The following is a 16715-nucleotide window of genomic DNA, read 5'->3' as shown; positions in this document are numbered from 1 at the left end:
TATCATCGGCGAATCGTGCGAATAACATGTCCTCTTATTTATTGACAGTTGGCGTTTGCTATACGTTCGGTGCATAGTCTGAAATTAACGACATTGAATAAACGTGACGATTTCTCTCTCTCTCTCTCTCTTTCTCTCTTCCACTCTTTTCTTTTCGTCTCTTCCAGACAAACACATTTTTTAAAAAAAGGAATACGTTTAGTCTCGTTCGCGTATATTTGGCGTCTGTGACATAAATTTTTACAAAGAACTGTTAATTTAATGCAGAAAGACGGCTGGAATTATTTTAAACAGCGCACGTTTCATTGGATTCCGACAAAGTGGTGAGCTTTTTTCGGAGCTTTATGAAAACCACGCCGCGAGCTAATTCGGCACTCCCTCGACACAAAGCAGCCAATATATTATAGTTCATATAGTTTTATTCGATTAAACGCGATAATATATAAGTCCGCGCACAATCTATCAAAGCCGTTTGATCGCAGTGGTTAATGACATTTCTGTTATGACATGTCTTTATAACAGCACGAATATATAATAGCAAAAGTTAATACGATTTAATTAGATGCCAGTCGCAAGTAATGACTCGAATAATTAATTATGTTTATAAAGCGAAAAGCGTTATGAGCTTTTCGCTAAAAACAATAAATTGCGAATTTAGCAATCGTATACATCTGTTTGGTTTAACGTGAAATACTGTCTATAATCTTTGCACATCGTCTTTTACCGATAATGAATTCACATCAATAGGTTTTTTCGAGCAAATTAATTCGCGCGAATGGCTCGCGGAATGCGCGCGCGATCGATATATTATTGCTCATCTAATTAACATTTACGTATAAATTTCAGATATTTGTTTATAGTCTTACTTTTGAGTATTCGGAAACAAAATTTGTCGATAATTTGTTTGAAAACTTATTAGGGTTCGCGATAAAAAGTGGAATATAAACGTTGCATCGTGCACATGTTGCGTTTAATTAATTTTATTCATACAATATAAACATTTCTTCGAGTTTCCAAGTAGATGAAGCAATATTAAAACATTTTTTTAATATTGCTCCCGTGTATGTAATCTCCAACAAACAAATAAATAATAGAAGCATATACAGAAATTTTATTATAAATAAATTTTTATTATAAATAAAATTTACATTTTTATCGATGGTTAAAAAAATTCAGTTTTAAGGTTTATCAGCTTTCTTGATTACTTGAAGTCCGACAAGTCATTTTTCGCAAAGTAAACAAGTAATTTAAGCACGCGCAAAATATTAGTGTCTCCTTTTTCGAGCGAAGCTCGCATAAACGTCAAAACTTTGTCCCAGGTTCAGGTCGAGCCCGACCTGAACGCGAAACATATAACGATCCATTGGTCTTAATTAAGACGACGTGTAACGCTGTTGATGTACACACAACTTACAACGTCCCGCATAGACGGGGGGATGAATTACGAAGAAATCGCTCGCGGCGGTTTTTGCGCCTGACAGAGCCCCGTGTATTCGCGAGTAAAACTCGAGCGGTATGACACGTAAGAATAATACTATCACACAGTGGTACTCAATTACGAGACAGCGACGCTCATTGACGAGAAACGCGGCTCAATATCGCGCACTTAATCGAATTAATCCAGCGACGGGATAATAACATATACAACGCCGGATAATAACACGGTTGATTAGCGTACTTGTCGAGAATTTTCGCCGGATCCGTCAAGTTTAAATATTGATCAAACGGAGGGAGGGGGATTGGATTTAATGCGTTTCAATGAAATAAAAAATAAAACGCATTGCGTTTATAGTTATTTGACGACGGAATGCTTCACCGGCCGATTAACCAAAGTGAAATTTCTTTCATCGTTGAAGCTCGTTTTGACCGAATCGACATCCTTGACATAGCTGCGGTCGCTTTTTTGCAATAACACAAGGTAGCATCGGCTCGAAAGGTGCAATTTAATGGTTGCATATATGGGGAGGTTCATCCATTCTCCTCTTCTTTCTGCTTCGACTCGCAGTAACTCCCAGCAGCAATTGTGTTGCGATTACATTTTGCGTTATAGTGGAAATCAACCGGTTCGATTGATTCTTTTATTCAATAACAGATAATATCAAGTGACAAAAGAGAGTAGATATTCTGAAAATTTCAGACTCTGCATATATTCCGCATGAATCGCGTCCATCAAAAGTGATTATTTAAATATGCCATGCTAATTCATTGATCGATGAATTCAGATTATCGAATCAAATTAATATTTATCGATTATGTGATTGTATTTCTTAATTTTTTTTAATTTCAGTTATAAATAAGCTTTCTCAACATTTTTTTAAATTACTAACTTATTAGATAAAATTAGTCATAGAAAAGCAGTGACATTAACAATTAACATTTATATTTATTATTTCAAATTTTACTTCAGAAATTTGTATTTTTATCCTCGAGCTTATCGATAAGTGGGAAACATTTTTTTTTCTTTTTTTTTTAAAGAAAAGACATGGATTTTTGCCCAAAAGAGTGATTTACTATCAACCGCATTTTTAATATTTTTATATTTCATATTTTCATATTTTGATAATCATTAAAATTAATTTCATAATCTATAGATCACACATACACACGCACAAAATTTGAGCTATCAAGTATGTTTCCATAAAATTTTTTTAAGTTATTTATTAGATAAATCAATCATAGAAAAGCAATGACATTATTAACAATTAACATATATATTTATTATTTCAAATTTTACTTAAAAAATTGTACTTTTATCCGCGAAGGTTATGGATAAGTGAAAAAATTACACAATATATCATTGAAAGTTATGTAAGCTGATAATAGAAAAAAAAAAAATTATTATTAATGTTCAAATCCGAGAGTTGCTCAACAGCAATTTGTCGTATAGAAAAATTTTTCTTTACACACTTTTTTATTTTTCTTTTTTACGTATTACTCGCTTCCTGTTTCGTGAATAAAGGATCACCCTATATATTCCGTGTCGTGTTTTTCGCGCCGGTTTGGGAACCGCTGGGCAACTTTACGCAGCCACGTCGTAGCGTTCCAATGACTCCCCGCGTTCGCCAGGCGTAGGTACGTCAGGCACGCGGCGTCTCCTCGCGGCACCGACCAAGTCAGTCGGCTAGATTATGCTGAAACTGGTGCTCTCCGGCAGGAGAGAGAGAGAGAGAGAGAGAAAGAGAAAGAGAAAGAGAAAGAAAGAAAGAGAGACAGTAGGGGAAGCCGCGGATCGGGGGGAGTCCCCCGCCCAGTCTAGGTGAAAGCCTTGCACCGACTCTTGCGAGGACGCGAGTTACAACTATAGAAGAGCCTCGAAACCTCGAGTTGAGTTTCGCTTTGCCTTTACGTGTGTCGTTTTCTTCGTACTTTTGTCACTAAATTATTTACTGTTTTTATTTATCGATGACAACTGGATTCTCGCGAAAAGTATACAATTCCAAAAAGATGTCTGACACAACACGAAGAAGGGAAAATATTTAATTTGATTATAATTATGACAATTGCAAGAAATATTTGGATAACTTTTATTCGCTGCATATTTTTTCACCCCGAAATTGAAAAATTGATAATTTGTCACTTTTCTAATTGTAAGTTTAAAAATTCGCCATCAATCGCACCCATTAATTTGACTTATATCGGATGTCCGGATATGTTGCTTTTATATTCACAAGTGACTTGCCGTATTGACATTACCGTATTTAGAAATGCTCCATCATCTTCTCATTTCCAATACACACTTGGGATGTATTTTAAGAAAGCTCTTTATATCGCACGCTGACTCGCGTCGATTGTTGCCCGATCATTGTATCTGGTTATTGAAACGTCAATGAATTAATCGCTCAAATCGAACCGAGTCTTGTCGTTATCGCGAATTCCGCTGTGTCACATGTAACAATATTATTTTCATATCTGTCCACAGTCTCTCTCGTATTGTACAAAAATTATTGACATCCCAATCGTTCATTCGTTCGCTCATTGTAGATCGATACGAATTCAGGTCACATTTTATCGTTGATAATAATTAATTGTCCTAAAGATAAATAATGAGAGGAAAGAGGAACGGAAATCTTATAGCGGTGAGAAAAATCGAGCGACTGCGAGTCTGTGTGAATTCGAAAGAAAGAAAGATAGAGAGAGTGAGTGAGTGAGTGAGTGAGTGAGAGAGAGAGACGAATCCGAGAAAGAGGCGGCAGATGAAAGGCGGCGATTCCGTTACTATGCGTACGGTTTCCGAGGAAAATATACCGGCGGGGCCGGTGGAATCGACCGAGGTGCGCAGCTCTCGGGGCACAAAGGCGATTGTCGAGGCGAATTTTAAACTATCTAAGCCGCGATTTGAGGGCTCGCGCGGGGGAGGAGAGAGATAGGGGGGAGAAGGGGGGAGATAGAGGGGAGGACCACGCGACGCGCGCGGGGAAGCCCTCTTCTGCGCCCTCCCCTGGCCGATTCCCCCCGCTGAGACAACGGTCCCCGAGAGTCGGTTGGTTTTAGCGCTGCTCATCTCAGGTTCGAAACTTTTTCGTCTCCTCTTCGGTGCTGCATCCTTGCTCCTTCCTTCGAAATCCCTGCGGCGTAAAAATAGAACGCGCGCGAGGATATCGTGACCGATTAGGAAACGAACGGTATACAGGGTGTCCTTCACTAAGCACGATTCTTTTCAAAATCCATCAGTAGTTTAGTATATTGTTTCTGTTTTATTCATTTTTTCAAGGTCTACAATAGTTGATGACATTAATTAATATATATATATATATATATATATATTTTTTTTTATTGAGAAAATTTGTTCGTAGAAATATTCCGTAAACTGTATAATTTTTCAGCACCGTGTAAATCGCTCGTTGCATTGTTTTATCAGTTTTACGATACTGATTTCGTAAACAGTTTGTAAACAAGTCTGTTAGCACTTATGAATGCATATGCATTATCGACGTATTCGTTACGTAGTCACATGCATATACATGCGTTTTGCGCGAATATTGCGTGGATATAGCGTTTCCAAGTTACATTTTGATATAATTGATATACTAAATATTAATAATACTCGATATATATACACACACACTTTGAATATTAAACACAAATATCGGATTGCTGTTATGTATCGCGAAATAGCGAAATCTGAGCAAGACTATTGCATTACGACTATTACATTCGAATGTATTATACATATTTCGCCCACGTTTCTCGTCGTAAATTATAAATATCTCATTTCTTTCGTAGCGAAAGAAATTTTGCGTATAGTTTTTTAAAGTCCCGACGAAGGATATGCGATCTCCTCTTCGAAAAGAAAGCTGCGGTTAGTAGCTTGATCTTCAAGGTGAGGCATTCAAGCATCTTTCGTAGCGGTGCTTGTACATGAAAGAACAGTATGGAATAAAAGCTGACATTACTAATGACGCATGGTGCATAATGTAGCCTCTTGTGGCGAATACCTTGCGGTTTTACAGGATAAACGGAGTGAATTTTGAGTTAGTCGTAATCAATTTACTGATATAGAATGAAAATTTACAATGACCACGTGTACGAATATGCAGCTCTATATTGAATATATGATACCTTGAAAAAAAAAAAAAAAAGTTTTTTCCCCCAAACCTTTTTTTACGCTCGTATAAATGCAAATAAACGTGATATAAATAAAAATAATTTTATAGAATTCTATCTTATATTTTATTCACATTTTTTTAATACAAAAAAGAGACAGAGATTTTAAGTTTATAATTATTTTTTTCCAATTTTAAAACCCGGCTACTGGAATAGATTAGTACTTATACAAAATTTACACCGAAATAAAAATTAAAAAATCCCCAAATATCGCATCAGACGCGTGCCAAATAGTCGCGACTATAACCAAGATCCATTGTTACAGCATCGACGATCTGCTTTCTCTCTGTGCTTCTCCTCCCAACAGATGATCGGCTATTTAACCTCTCCCCGTCCATTCTGAACTTTACTAGTTCGATGTTATTTCTATTAGTTAGCGACCGGTTCGTTTGTATCGTCGAGTAATCTTTACGCTTCACTGTGCCCAATAATCACGTCATCATACTTGGAAATGTCATTGCATCTCGCTCGTTAACGTCATCTCTCGACAACTCAATACAGTTTACCTAATCTTTTGGAGTAACTTGAAAGCAAGAACTCGACGCTTGTTGTTTGCCAATGATTTTTAAAGCATTTCTGTCCCTGGGCTGCAGTATCAGCTGATTTCCTCTCCGAGAAGCTTTTTTTGCGGAAGAATTAAACAAGTTAGTTACGTTATATAAATCTTCGACACGTGAATATATCCTTTGCCCCGAAGAAACTCGCTCGTCATCAGAAGAAGTTAGATCACACTTTGCACGCAAGTAACGCGTTTTCACGCAGCGTTCTTATATATTATCGCTGGTATTGAAACGTCTCAATATACTTGGTATCGCAGAATAGAAATTGAACTCGAGAAGAATACTCGAGGTCAATGTCTGACGAGGAGGATTTCTATCAGGTAAAGTTTTTGTCGAGGGGAAAATCGAGCCGAAAGAATTCAAAGACTTTCTAGACGAGAGGCATACAATGTTGTCGCGCGAGACACCCTGTATAGAAAACAGAACGTCAAGTTGTGCAGGAATCTACCGTGGCAGGCAGGCAGGCTCGCTAAGGCGGTTGTGTAGCGAGAATCCGTGAATCTACTTTCGAGCGAGCGGCTCGCTCGCTCGCGAGGAGAATTCTGCCTCGTTACGCGCACGCACACGCACACGCACACGCACACGCACGCGACGTAATGTTCGTGCGGCTTTAACGGCGGCGGGCGTAAGGAGGGCAGTAACAGAAATGGGAACCTATAGCAGGCAGAGGAATGCTCTCCGAGTACCGTAAATACGTTGCAGCGCAATAAAAATAGAATGCGGGATACCCCACATCGATGATATGTCATATTGAGAGATATTTTAATCGCGAGACTCCAACCCTGCTCGTCTCCCCCGTTGTATACGTCGTGCACCGCGCGCGCCTACGTTTTTCTTTGCTTTCTGTGCTTTATCATTTCTGATAATGATACCTGTTAATTTTCCGCTCGGCCGGAATTGCGGTTTGTGTGTGGTACCGCGCAATAAATTACCACGTTATGCGCATAAATTATACACGATCATCTTTGCAACATTTAGAGACTATTATCTTTCGCATTGATAATTGATTCATTTTTTTTTTTTTTTTTTATATAGACATAATATAATAATATAACTTTTTTTTTAGAAAATAACAATATTATAATTTATTTTGTACGGAGAGATTGTTTTACAGATTCCGAATTGTTCGCATGCTTATCGTATGTGACCATCGAAACGAATCCCCTGAACTAGTAAATTATCACAACACAGAGTCTAGAATGCGAACATGTCTCGCGCGATATGTTGACCATCGGCTTGGATCTTCCCGTGGACGCGCGAGAAAAAGGTATAGGGAGGTGGAGAAGAGAGCACAGGAGAATCGAGAGAGGAGGAGGAGGAGGCTGTTCACAGGTATAGGAGCGAGAGAGAGAGAGAGAGGGGTACAGTGGCGCGCGTGGACGGATGGTTCGAGGGGATATGGGGGTTCCCCGAGTCGAGTCGAACGCGCGAGCCCACGCGGGCGGCCTTGCACGTCGCCTTGTGCTTGTATTGATCAGCGGGCTTGACAGCCCCGTAGCGTTACGGCGGGCGCCTTCGGTATTCTCTCTCTCTCTCTCTGTCTCTGTCTCTCTGTCTCTCTCTTTCCTGTCGGAGCGGTCGGTGCGCGAATATTTTGTCTCGCCACCGTACCGTGGTGGCACACACATGTATATACACCGCATCGGTGTGTAACAGGCGCCACTACGCGGGCGACGTCCCTACCTTCCGACGATGTGCGATATGCCGTGCTCGTCCTCTCCGCGGAAGGCGCGGAGCGTATCGACCGATCGTTACGCCTCCACGAGGCTCGGCCGCCACGTACCACGCACTCTCGAGAAAGAGATGCTCTCCTCTCACCGCGAGTGCTAACCGCCTAATCGTCTGAGATTCTCGTCTCCTCGCTTTACATCGATAAACGACACGGTATTGATAATTTTTGGCTTGTAATAAAAAATCTGAATCTCGACACACGAAGTTGGATGCTCTGACGCTACCTGATCCTTGTATGTATGCATATTATTGGTGTCTCGTTCGAGAGAAAATAACGCGAAAAATCTTTTGACGGAGCTACCCTGGCCCAGTCACTGACAGGCGCAATCGTCTCCAAAGGCGATGCCCCCGATTTTCGGAGGAAATTCCTATCGATCGGTCGCCACGTTTCGACGAAACTTAACACATCCGCTACTATAGCGAAAATATATGACCGGGTCAATGCAGAAAGCGCTGACTGACGTCCTCTTTATTTCATTATAAAATAATCGCTTTATCAAACTATCATCATTTTTTTTCTCTAAAAAAATGTTCTCTCTCTTTCTCTCTCTCTCTCTCTCTTTCTGAGATTATACTAATATTGCAAAAAGACTGTAAGAGTCCTTCATCGAAACAAGTTCAGACAGAGCATTTTAAAGTAGATTGTAAAAATAGCTGTTTTATCTCTTGTAAAAAAAGTATCGCGTCAAGATGCTCTTTACGCACATCTTATTTTATTCAAATCTGTGGCTTCTGGTAATTTTTTCGACGTTAACGCTCGCATTACGATCCCCGACGATGCCGAGATCTTATTACCTGCCTGTCCGATGGCTGTACACATTTGAATCGTTCTGATTATGTCAGCTGGTTCTCTGACGTAAGAAGACGCCTGGCACCCATTGGACCGCCGGCGCGCGCCCACTCCGCGACGAAGTGCGCGCGTGCGCGCGCTCACGTCTCTCTTCAAAGTGGTCCGCGAGCCCTCGGAGTGCATCGGCAATGGCGTCGCACGATATCCACCATCATTTTCCACAACGTACATATATGAATGAATGGCTACCGTAAAAGCATAAAGACTCCCTTTGTAAATTTTTCTATCGTTGTATAGATTATTACATGTATACGAAAATTATGACGAGAAGTAATTCTCGAAGAGTCGCCGCGCGATCGCGAAAATTTACCGCGCTTTAATTGTCAAAATTTTTATACGAACGAGAAAGAGAGAGCGGCGCGTACAAATTTGTTACGCTGCTCTCTCTCTCTCTCTCTCTCTTTCTCTCTTTCGCGGACATTTGTCGATAAGCGTGAGGTGTTTATGAAACGTTTGTCGTCGCTTTTGTCATCAATCGGAGTTTACGCGCGCGCATCTCGGAACGAGGCGCGAAATGCGTCGCGCACGCGTGCGTACGATCGACTCTGTGGACGCGCGTCGATGATTCGCCGTTGACCGCGCGACGAGACCTAATCTCGAGGGACAACGGTGGAAAGCGCGCGAATCAGGTACGATGAAGATACCAAATCGGGGTGAATGGACTCCCCCTCGGTCTCTCTCTCTCTCTCTCTCTCTCCTCCCTCCCTCTCTCATGTCAACGGAGATAAGGCGATTTTCCGTCAATGCAATGCGATAAATATACGAGCGAATCGAGATCACGGCTTTGACCTTATATTTGTTGCGATCGATCAAGCACGCGTGTTATTTTTAATAGGAATAAAACATCTCGATGTTGCCGACAGCTGTATTTTTCATTACATTACTAATAATTAATAGAGAAAGTAAACGAGGGCTTTCTTTTTTCTAACGTTAAATCGTTAAAGTAAAGAGAATGAACGAATGCGTGATTCTGGAATGATAATTATTTCATATATTGGTAACTTTGCATGTGCAAACATTTATTTGGTCTCTCTTCGAGGTATAAACTAGAAGTGAAAATACCGATGAACGCACGCGAGGGGGAAAAAATTGATTTTCGAAAGAAAACTTCAACAACTAATACGTAGAAAGAAAAGTGAATGGTCATCTCGAAATATAAATCTATGTCGGGGAGAAAGTTGTTGAAGCGGTCACACGTTATCCCGAAAGAATTTTATTTAGAATGTATAATCTGTCAAGATATTCTGCGTTTTGATAGAACGTTTCTATTTTTACTATAGTGTATCGATTAAAGCCGAGTGATTTAATGTCAACGGGATACTGAATATTTTATAAGGTCAGCTCGCTTTTAATATAGGATTGAAAAATATGTGGACAGATGGTCGGAAGTATCTTAGGTCAAACAGTTTGAAATGGATTAATCAATCGAGCAATTAGTCTCTGCGCATGCCTAATTATTTGCTGAAACCATTGCGATACTACTATATATATATATATGTGATAATTTATGTGTGAATAAATTAACGGCTTGTCACATCGCGTGACAAATAGAAACACTGCCGTAAGGTCAAGGACCGATCCGATGTTGCTTTCTCGACGACCAAGAGCCGCACGAGTACGCTATATACGTATATTTTACTAGGTAATACACGTTTTGCCACCTTCAAAGGATAATTTATTATCATGCGATTTAACATCTTCGTTGGCATTCTAAAGCTACCAACTGGTCACGGTCAATGTTGTCCTTTGTTCGTTTACGTTCACATTTCTGTTGAAATTTTCTCGAAGTAAATCTACTTAAGACTGACTACGAGAAATCTAGAAAATGTGATTTTTAAATCAGCAGCTCACATTAAAATTATCCCTACAAACAATATCAACAATTTGATATACTGCCCATTCCTTTTTTAAATTATTCCATCAATATATATTATTATTATATATAATATATTATTCAATAAATAAATAAGTAAAAACGACTCTCTTTATTCTTAATAATAACAACATAAGAGGTAGGCTGTAGAGGGCCAATATATCGCATATAACTGCTACGGGACAATTCAAATGTTCAATTATTAAAAAACAAATATGATATGTAAGATATTGATACAATTAGAGAAATTAAATATAAATAAAGGACGTTCCGAACTCGTTTTTTGAGACTCCTTAGCGCAAAACAAAAAATATGATAAATATCACTGACAAAGAGGTAATATAATAATCGGTAAAGTAGCCGTTAGATCGACTAGATTTGAGCAAATTATGTGTAGGGTGACGAAGAGTTGGATCGTAACAGAGTTTGATGAAAAAACTTCTTGGTTTTCAAACCAGGAAATATTTTCCAAGAATAGTGACTCTATACTGATATATTATTGATATATATATATCATTGCTATGAATAAATATATTATTAATAAATGTATACGTGTATGTATATGGTTCCATTTCAATATGTTGACCATCAGATTTTTAGAAATGAAATGACTAATGTCAACCGTTATCTTTCAGACATCCCTCTGCGGTATCAAATGGAGGAAACTCGTGTGGGGCGAAGTAGCAGGTGGATTCGGTGGCACCCCTCTCGAGGATCCAGTGCTGTCGAGTTTCTCTCGATGTTTAGCTGGTGACATTCTGTGCGTGTGGCGACGAGTGGCCGCGACGCCGGCCACGGCTGGCCCGGCGGCCGCTGCCAACGCCGCCGCTTCGGCGCCCGGGGCTGGCATCTTCGACCTGGGCATCGCGCCCTCGCCCGCGCCCCCGCCGCTCTCTCTCACCGCCGCTAAGGAGCTCTGGATCTTCTGGTACGGCGAGGAACCCGATCTCTCCGGCCTGGTGTCGCCAGAGCTCATCGCTTGCGGTGAGTATGATATCCTTATCCGGAAACGCCTCACCGAGAAGTTCGTCTCCGGAAGTCGAGTCCAGGGATAGCTTAAGACTACCTCGCTAAATTACACGTACAGTAATTTATTTATTTATTTATTTTTAATTTATTTTATTTTATTTTATGTATTTTCTTATTTATAATATTTTATTTAATCTAGTCCAATTATCAGATATTATTCTTATCATTTTTAGGATAAATAAGTTACCTTGTATTAAAGCAGCAGATTTTAGGAATAGAATCGATAATCGATTGAAAATATATGAAAAGGATCGTTGCTTTGTTAGTAAGGAAGGTAAACTCTTGATAGTCTAAATTCATGATAATTAAGACGCACGATATACGGTATATCGTAGGACTTGGAAGTAGCAATTACGTGGTGTTTATACGCCGTTGTGTGTACGGTGCTTTACCTAACGCCAGCAAGGAAACCGTGACTAAGCTAACTTTTATTACGTACTTTCCAAGAGGAAGTTTCGACACGTAAGAGACACGAAGGGACTACATTGCATTAGCGGATTTGCAAACGCGCTCTTGACGGGCATTATATACATGTGTACACACATAGCATGTACGAAATATCGTTTTCCATATCGAGAACAACGGTATCAAACCTGCGGAAAAAAAAAAGAATACGATTAAAAGTGAAACTCGCGTAGTTAGTTCTTAGATTACTGCGATAATCACCGGTGCATATAAACGCGCTACTTCGTGAATCATACATAAAATTATCACTCTGCAACTGGGGAGTTATTTCTTCCTTTGTAAATGTTTGTTTGAATTTATTTTTAACATATTAATTAAATATTATTAAATTTCTTTTCGCGCGGTAAAAGTATATATGTCATTCTGATATGAAAAATTTGAGAGAATCAAGAATTATTTGCTTAAACTTTTTTTTTTTTTTTTTTTTTTTTCATACGCTGTGGCTGCGCTCCGGTTTTTATCACTCGAGTACCCTGGTGTCCTAATCGACGATGACCTCTTCCCACCGTGCTTTTGCTCGAAAAGGTTGCGTTGCAGCGGTGCAACGCCGTGCAACGGACCGACGTTCGAGCCGCGCCGGACCAGAGGCCCCGGCGGCGTTTCTCGACACGGGGTCGCTGAACCATGCACTTGTCTGCAACTCGTTGCAGCGCGCAACGTATAGATCCACCGTGTTGTGTGCATCGCGCCGCGCGCTGCGCCGGAGTGCACCAATTGCGAAACGACGACTAACCGGCCGAACCGTTAAGATTAAAAACGTATAGTCGAGTCGGTGGGGTCGACGGCTCGTTGTCGTGGAATCAGAGCCGATCGTTCGCGATGGCCTCGTGCAGGTTTCAAATAAGCTGTTTCTCCGCTCTTATCGGATAACGATTTTTTTTTTTTTTTTTTTTTTTTTTTTTCGCGAGGGGAGAATATTATCAATTTATAATCCTATCGAGAGAAAGAAAGAGAGAGACTATAAAATCGATGAGAAAAATGTAACCGCGTCGTCTTGTCCGATAATAATTCATATTAGAATAGATAGCAGAAAATTACACGAGAAGCGATAATCTCTCTCTCTCTCTCTCTCTTGGTGGGAAAACATTGACGTTTTTGTTTTTAAGAATAATATATTTACACGTGATAAGGATGTTTCTCGATAAATTTTCGGATTTTGGGAGACGCAGGTTGTGCAACGAGACCACCGCGGCTAGTGGTCCATGAGAGATGCAACTCCCTCAGGCTCCGGTCATATCGATCGACAGTACACGTGTTCTTTCCTACCCAGTGATTCTCAACACTGTACGATACGCGGTTACTGCGCGTGATTGTAAAAGACCATGGAAAAAAATCGTATTAGGATCCTTCATTAAAAAAAAAATATTTTACTAATATAGATAGATTTCTAGATGTCTCAATTAAAATTTATTGCTATTTTTTTGTATCTGTTAGAATATTGTTTGTCACATGTAGAATTTATAGCAGCGATGTTCTAGCAATAGACCGCTAGAAAATTTAGATTCCATTGCTAAAAATTAATCACAAATGTTATTATCTTTAAAGATAAGCGTTACAGAAAAATTTTCTGTCTAAATTACACACTAATGGTACAGATATAAATTCTGTCTCTGTCATTTAAATTGATTAAGTAGAAAATATATGCAGTATCACAATATTTGCTAATCATTTACCTGTTTTAGTTAATTTTTTGTAGAAAATTTTTTTTCAAGTTGCAAGATCATTTTTTTAAGTGTTGAACTTGCTCACATTAAACAATTTCGCGTACATTGAATTATTTCTATATAATTTGGGAAAGATATGTCTTCCGAGAGAGAAAGAGAGAGAAATAAATCTTTTGCAACGTGTAGATTTTTAGTGGAACGATATATAACGAAACGTGCTGTTAGCAGGCACAAACCGCGTATTTCGAAGCGTTTGCGTGAGAATAAAATCAGGGGAAAGCTAGCCCGAGCGAGGCTCGAGATTCTAGAACTTTTCAGTTTTCTCGGTCAACTTGTTTTCCTCTGCCTTCCGCGAAACGCTCACCGGTCGCTGTGATTTTATACGCGAATCGCGCATTACTTTCACGTTAAATTTCGCCATTATTTGGATGCGCGCGCGTGCCACAGTCGTTGGACGAATATACATATATTAACCGAACCGGATTTGATTTGCTTTATCACGCCTCTATGTGATAATTAAATATGCAGCGCGGAAATATATGTTTGAAAAGAAATATCTCGTTTTTTCCCGCTTAATTAGAGCAGCAGCAACAACGTGTAACCATTATTTCTGCGTATTTTTAGAAATCGATCGTCCGTACGAAGCGTACATTAGAATACTCTAGTTCCTTTACATTGTTCGTTGTACATGGTACAAAGAGCAACGCTATAACTAAATCCTCTTTTTTTTTTTACAATTTTACCATTTTATTGTCGTTTACAGAAAGTGAACAGGGTTCTTGGGAAAGCGGATTGTCGTACGAATGCCGGTCACTTCTTTTCAAGGCTCTGCATAACTTGATCGAACGGTGTTTGCTATCCCGTGACTTCGTTCGTTTAGGAAAGTGGTTTGTGCAACCTTATAATGGCTACGAGAAACACCGTTGCAGCAGGTACGTTTACTTAACAATAACATAATCTTTATAGCATCGCGACAAACATTAAGAAATAATAGTATTTTATTTCTTATTTCGGAAATATATATATTCTCTTGTATAAGCAGAAAAGTTTACACTTTATATATACTTTATATTCTTATATACCTCTAATTACATGAAAAATTAACTAGATATATACTCGGGCATATGTATGCTATCTAGATATTCATGCGTCATCATAACTCAGAATTGTGTCTTATATAGTTCTAGAAATGTTTAACACGCAAAGGATTAAATATATAATATTAAAATCATTGCTAGAAAAATATGTAAAGAAATATTCTGATATTTACAGTCACACGAATATCTAGATAAAACACGTAGGTCCTGACTATTGCTTTATCGCTTGAGATGCATATATGTCAAGTACAAAAAAATTTTGAAATCTTCATATGTGTTGATTACTTTTGCAGCAGCCACCTGTCGTTCTCGTTTGCATTCTTTGTCCATGGAGAAAGTACAGTATGCGCAAGTGTGGACGTTAGGCAGCATCCTGCGGTGCGACATCTTACAAAAACATGTCTACAACGTACCCAAACTTCTCAATCCGGTGTTAAAGGTAAGTGTCGTTTGCTGTATATATATATATATATATATATATATATATATATATATATATATATATAAAGAGAGAGAGAGAGAGGAAAAGGTTGGCATAATTAAATTGTTAATTCGTCATCGGCGTGTATTAACGTTTCTTCCTTTGTTTCACAGTGATTCTAGCCCCTTACGGATTGGCGGGCACATTGACGGGTCAAGTGAGCCGTATGGATAGTCAACTTCTTGAAGAATGGAAACACTTCTATCCGATCAGTACCGGCAGCAATCCGGAGACCGGGCTTCCGCCCCTCGTGGAGGTCCTCGTCGGTGGCGTGCGCATGCGTTATCCTTCTTGTTATGTCCTGGTTACGGATATGGATGATACGCCACCCGAAACTCCTCTTTCACCGCCGAGCAGTCCTGTCGCTTGCGAACGACCCCTCTTAACGCAACAAGAACTGAGCGCAGCTACCGAATTGCCGGAACGCGTGTGGGCAGAATGTACTTTGAGTTCGCCAGTGTCCGCTTCCAAAACAGAATCTTCCACGGAACTTGAAACCTGGACGTTTGTGGAACCGACGCAAAAGTCTTCCTGTACCTGTTCATGTTCGAAGTAAGCCACGTTTCTAATTTCGATTACATTGCATCGTGCGAAAGACACTGTCTTTAGATTCTTATTCCTTAGATTTAGATTATATACATTGTAAAAATTAATTGTTTACTATTTACACGTTAATAACATAATTAAAGATTGTGTTTTAATTATTTAGATACAGTCGCAATATAATCTAAAGCTAATTGTGATTTTTTTATGGTGATTTTATATCGAACACAATAGTAAACATTCAATTTTTGCTACATATATATTTGTGTTAGTTGAGTAAAATAGTAATATTTGCTATTATATTAGTTTCTGTTTGCATGTTATAGCACAGAGTATAAAAATGTAGAATATCCAAATCATTATAGATCAGATAGTGGTGTGTGATGGCTGTTGTAATGTGTGCATGGAAATTTAGTCTTTGAAGATGACTCAAATGCAATTATTCTTAGTGATCAGCTTGTTAATGCATTTATTATTATATAAAGCTATATATACACGCACACACATGAGCCTGTTAAATTTCTCATTTATAATTTTGGAGCAAAAGCTCAAACACAAATAATTATTTGTCACATAATAACAGGATAAAAAAAACGTTACGATACTATCATACGTTGCATTTGAGCTTCTATTAAAAAAATGTATTATTTAGGATCAAAAGTTATTGAGATATGATTTCAATCAAGCTCTGAAGTATTTAAATGGAAAAATTACAATTTCCAATTATTGCGTACATATTTTTCAACATGTTCCAATCAGGGGAGAGATTAATTTAAAATGCTAGACTATAAAAATATAATTCTTGTTAACAATTTTCT

At 38.9% G+C, this 16715-nt stretch overlaps 1 protein-coding gene across 2 annotated transcripts in view; it reads left to right on the top strand.

Annotated features, from left to right (window-relative positions):
• Skd (mediator complex subunit skuld) overlaps nt 1-16715 on the top strand; it is a 29249-nt gene that overhangs the window by 2953 nt on the left and 9581 nt on the right. For both annotated transcript variants that reach the window (XM_072909016.1, XM_072909015.1), the window contains exons 2-5: nt 11254-11602; nt 14540-14708; nt 15167-15312; nt 15468-15906. In XM_072909016.1, coding sequence (XP_072765117.1) covers nt 11254-11602; nt 14540-14708; nt 15167-15312; nt 15468-15906 — 1103 coding nt within the window. The remainder of the gene's footprint in view (nt 1-11253; nt 11603-14539; nt 14709-15166; nt 15313-15467; nt 15907-16715) is intronic.

Source organism: Anoplolepis gracilipes, chromosome 17 (assembly GCF_047496725.1).
Source record: "Anoplolepis gracilipes chromosome 17, ASM4749672v1, whole genome shotgun sequence".
Classification (NCBI taxonomy): domain Eukaryota; kingdom Metazoa; phylum Arthropoda; class Insecta; order Hymenoptera; family Formicidae; genus Anoplolepis; species Anoplolepis gracilipes.
The sequence above is the reverse complement of the archived record's forward strand: the minus strand, read 5'-3'. Positions and strand labels throughout refer to the sequence as shown.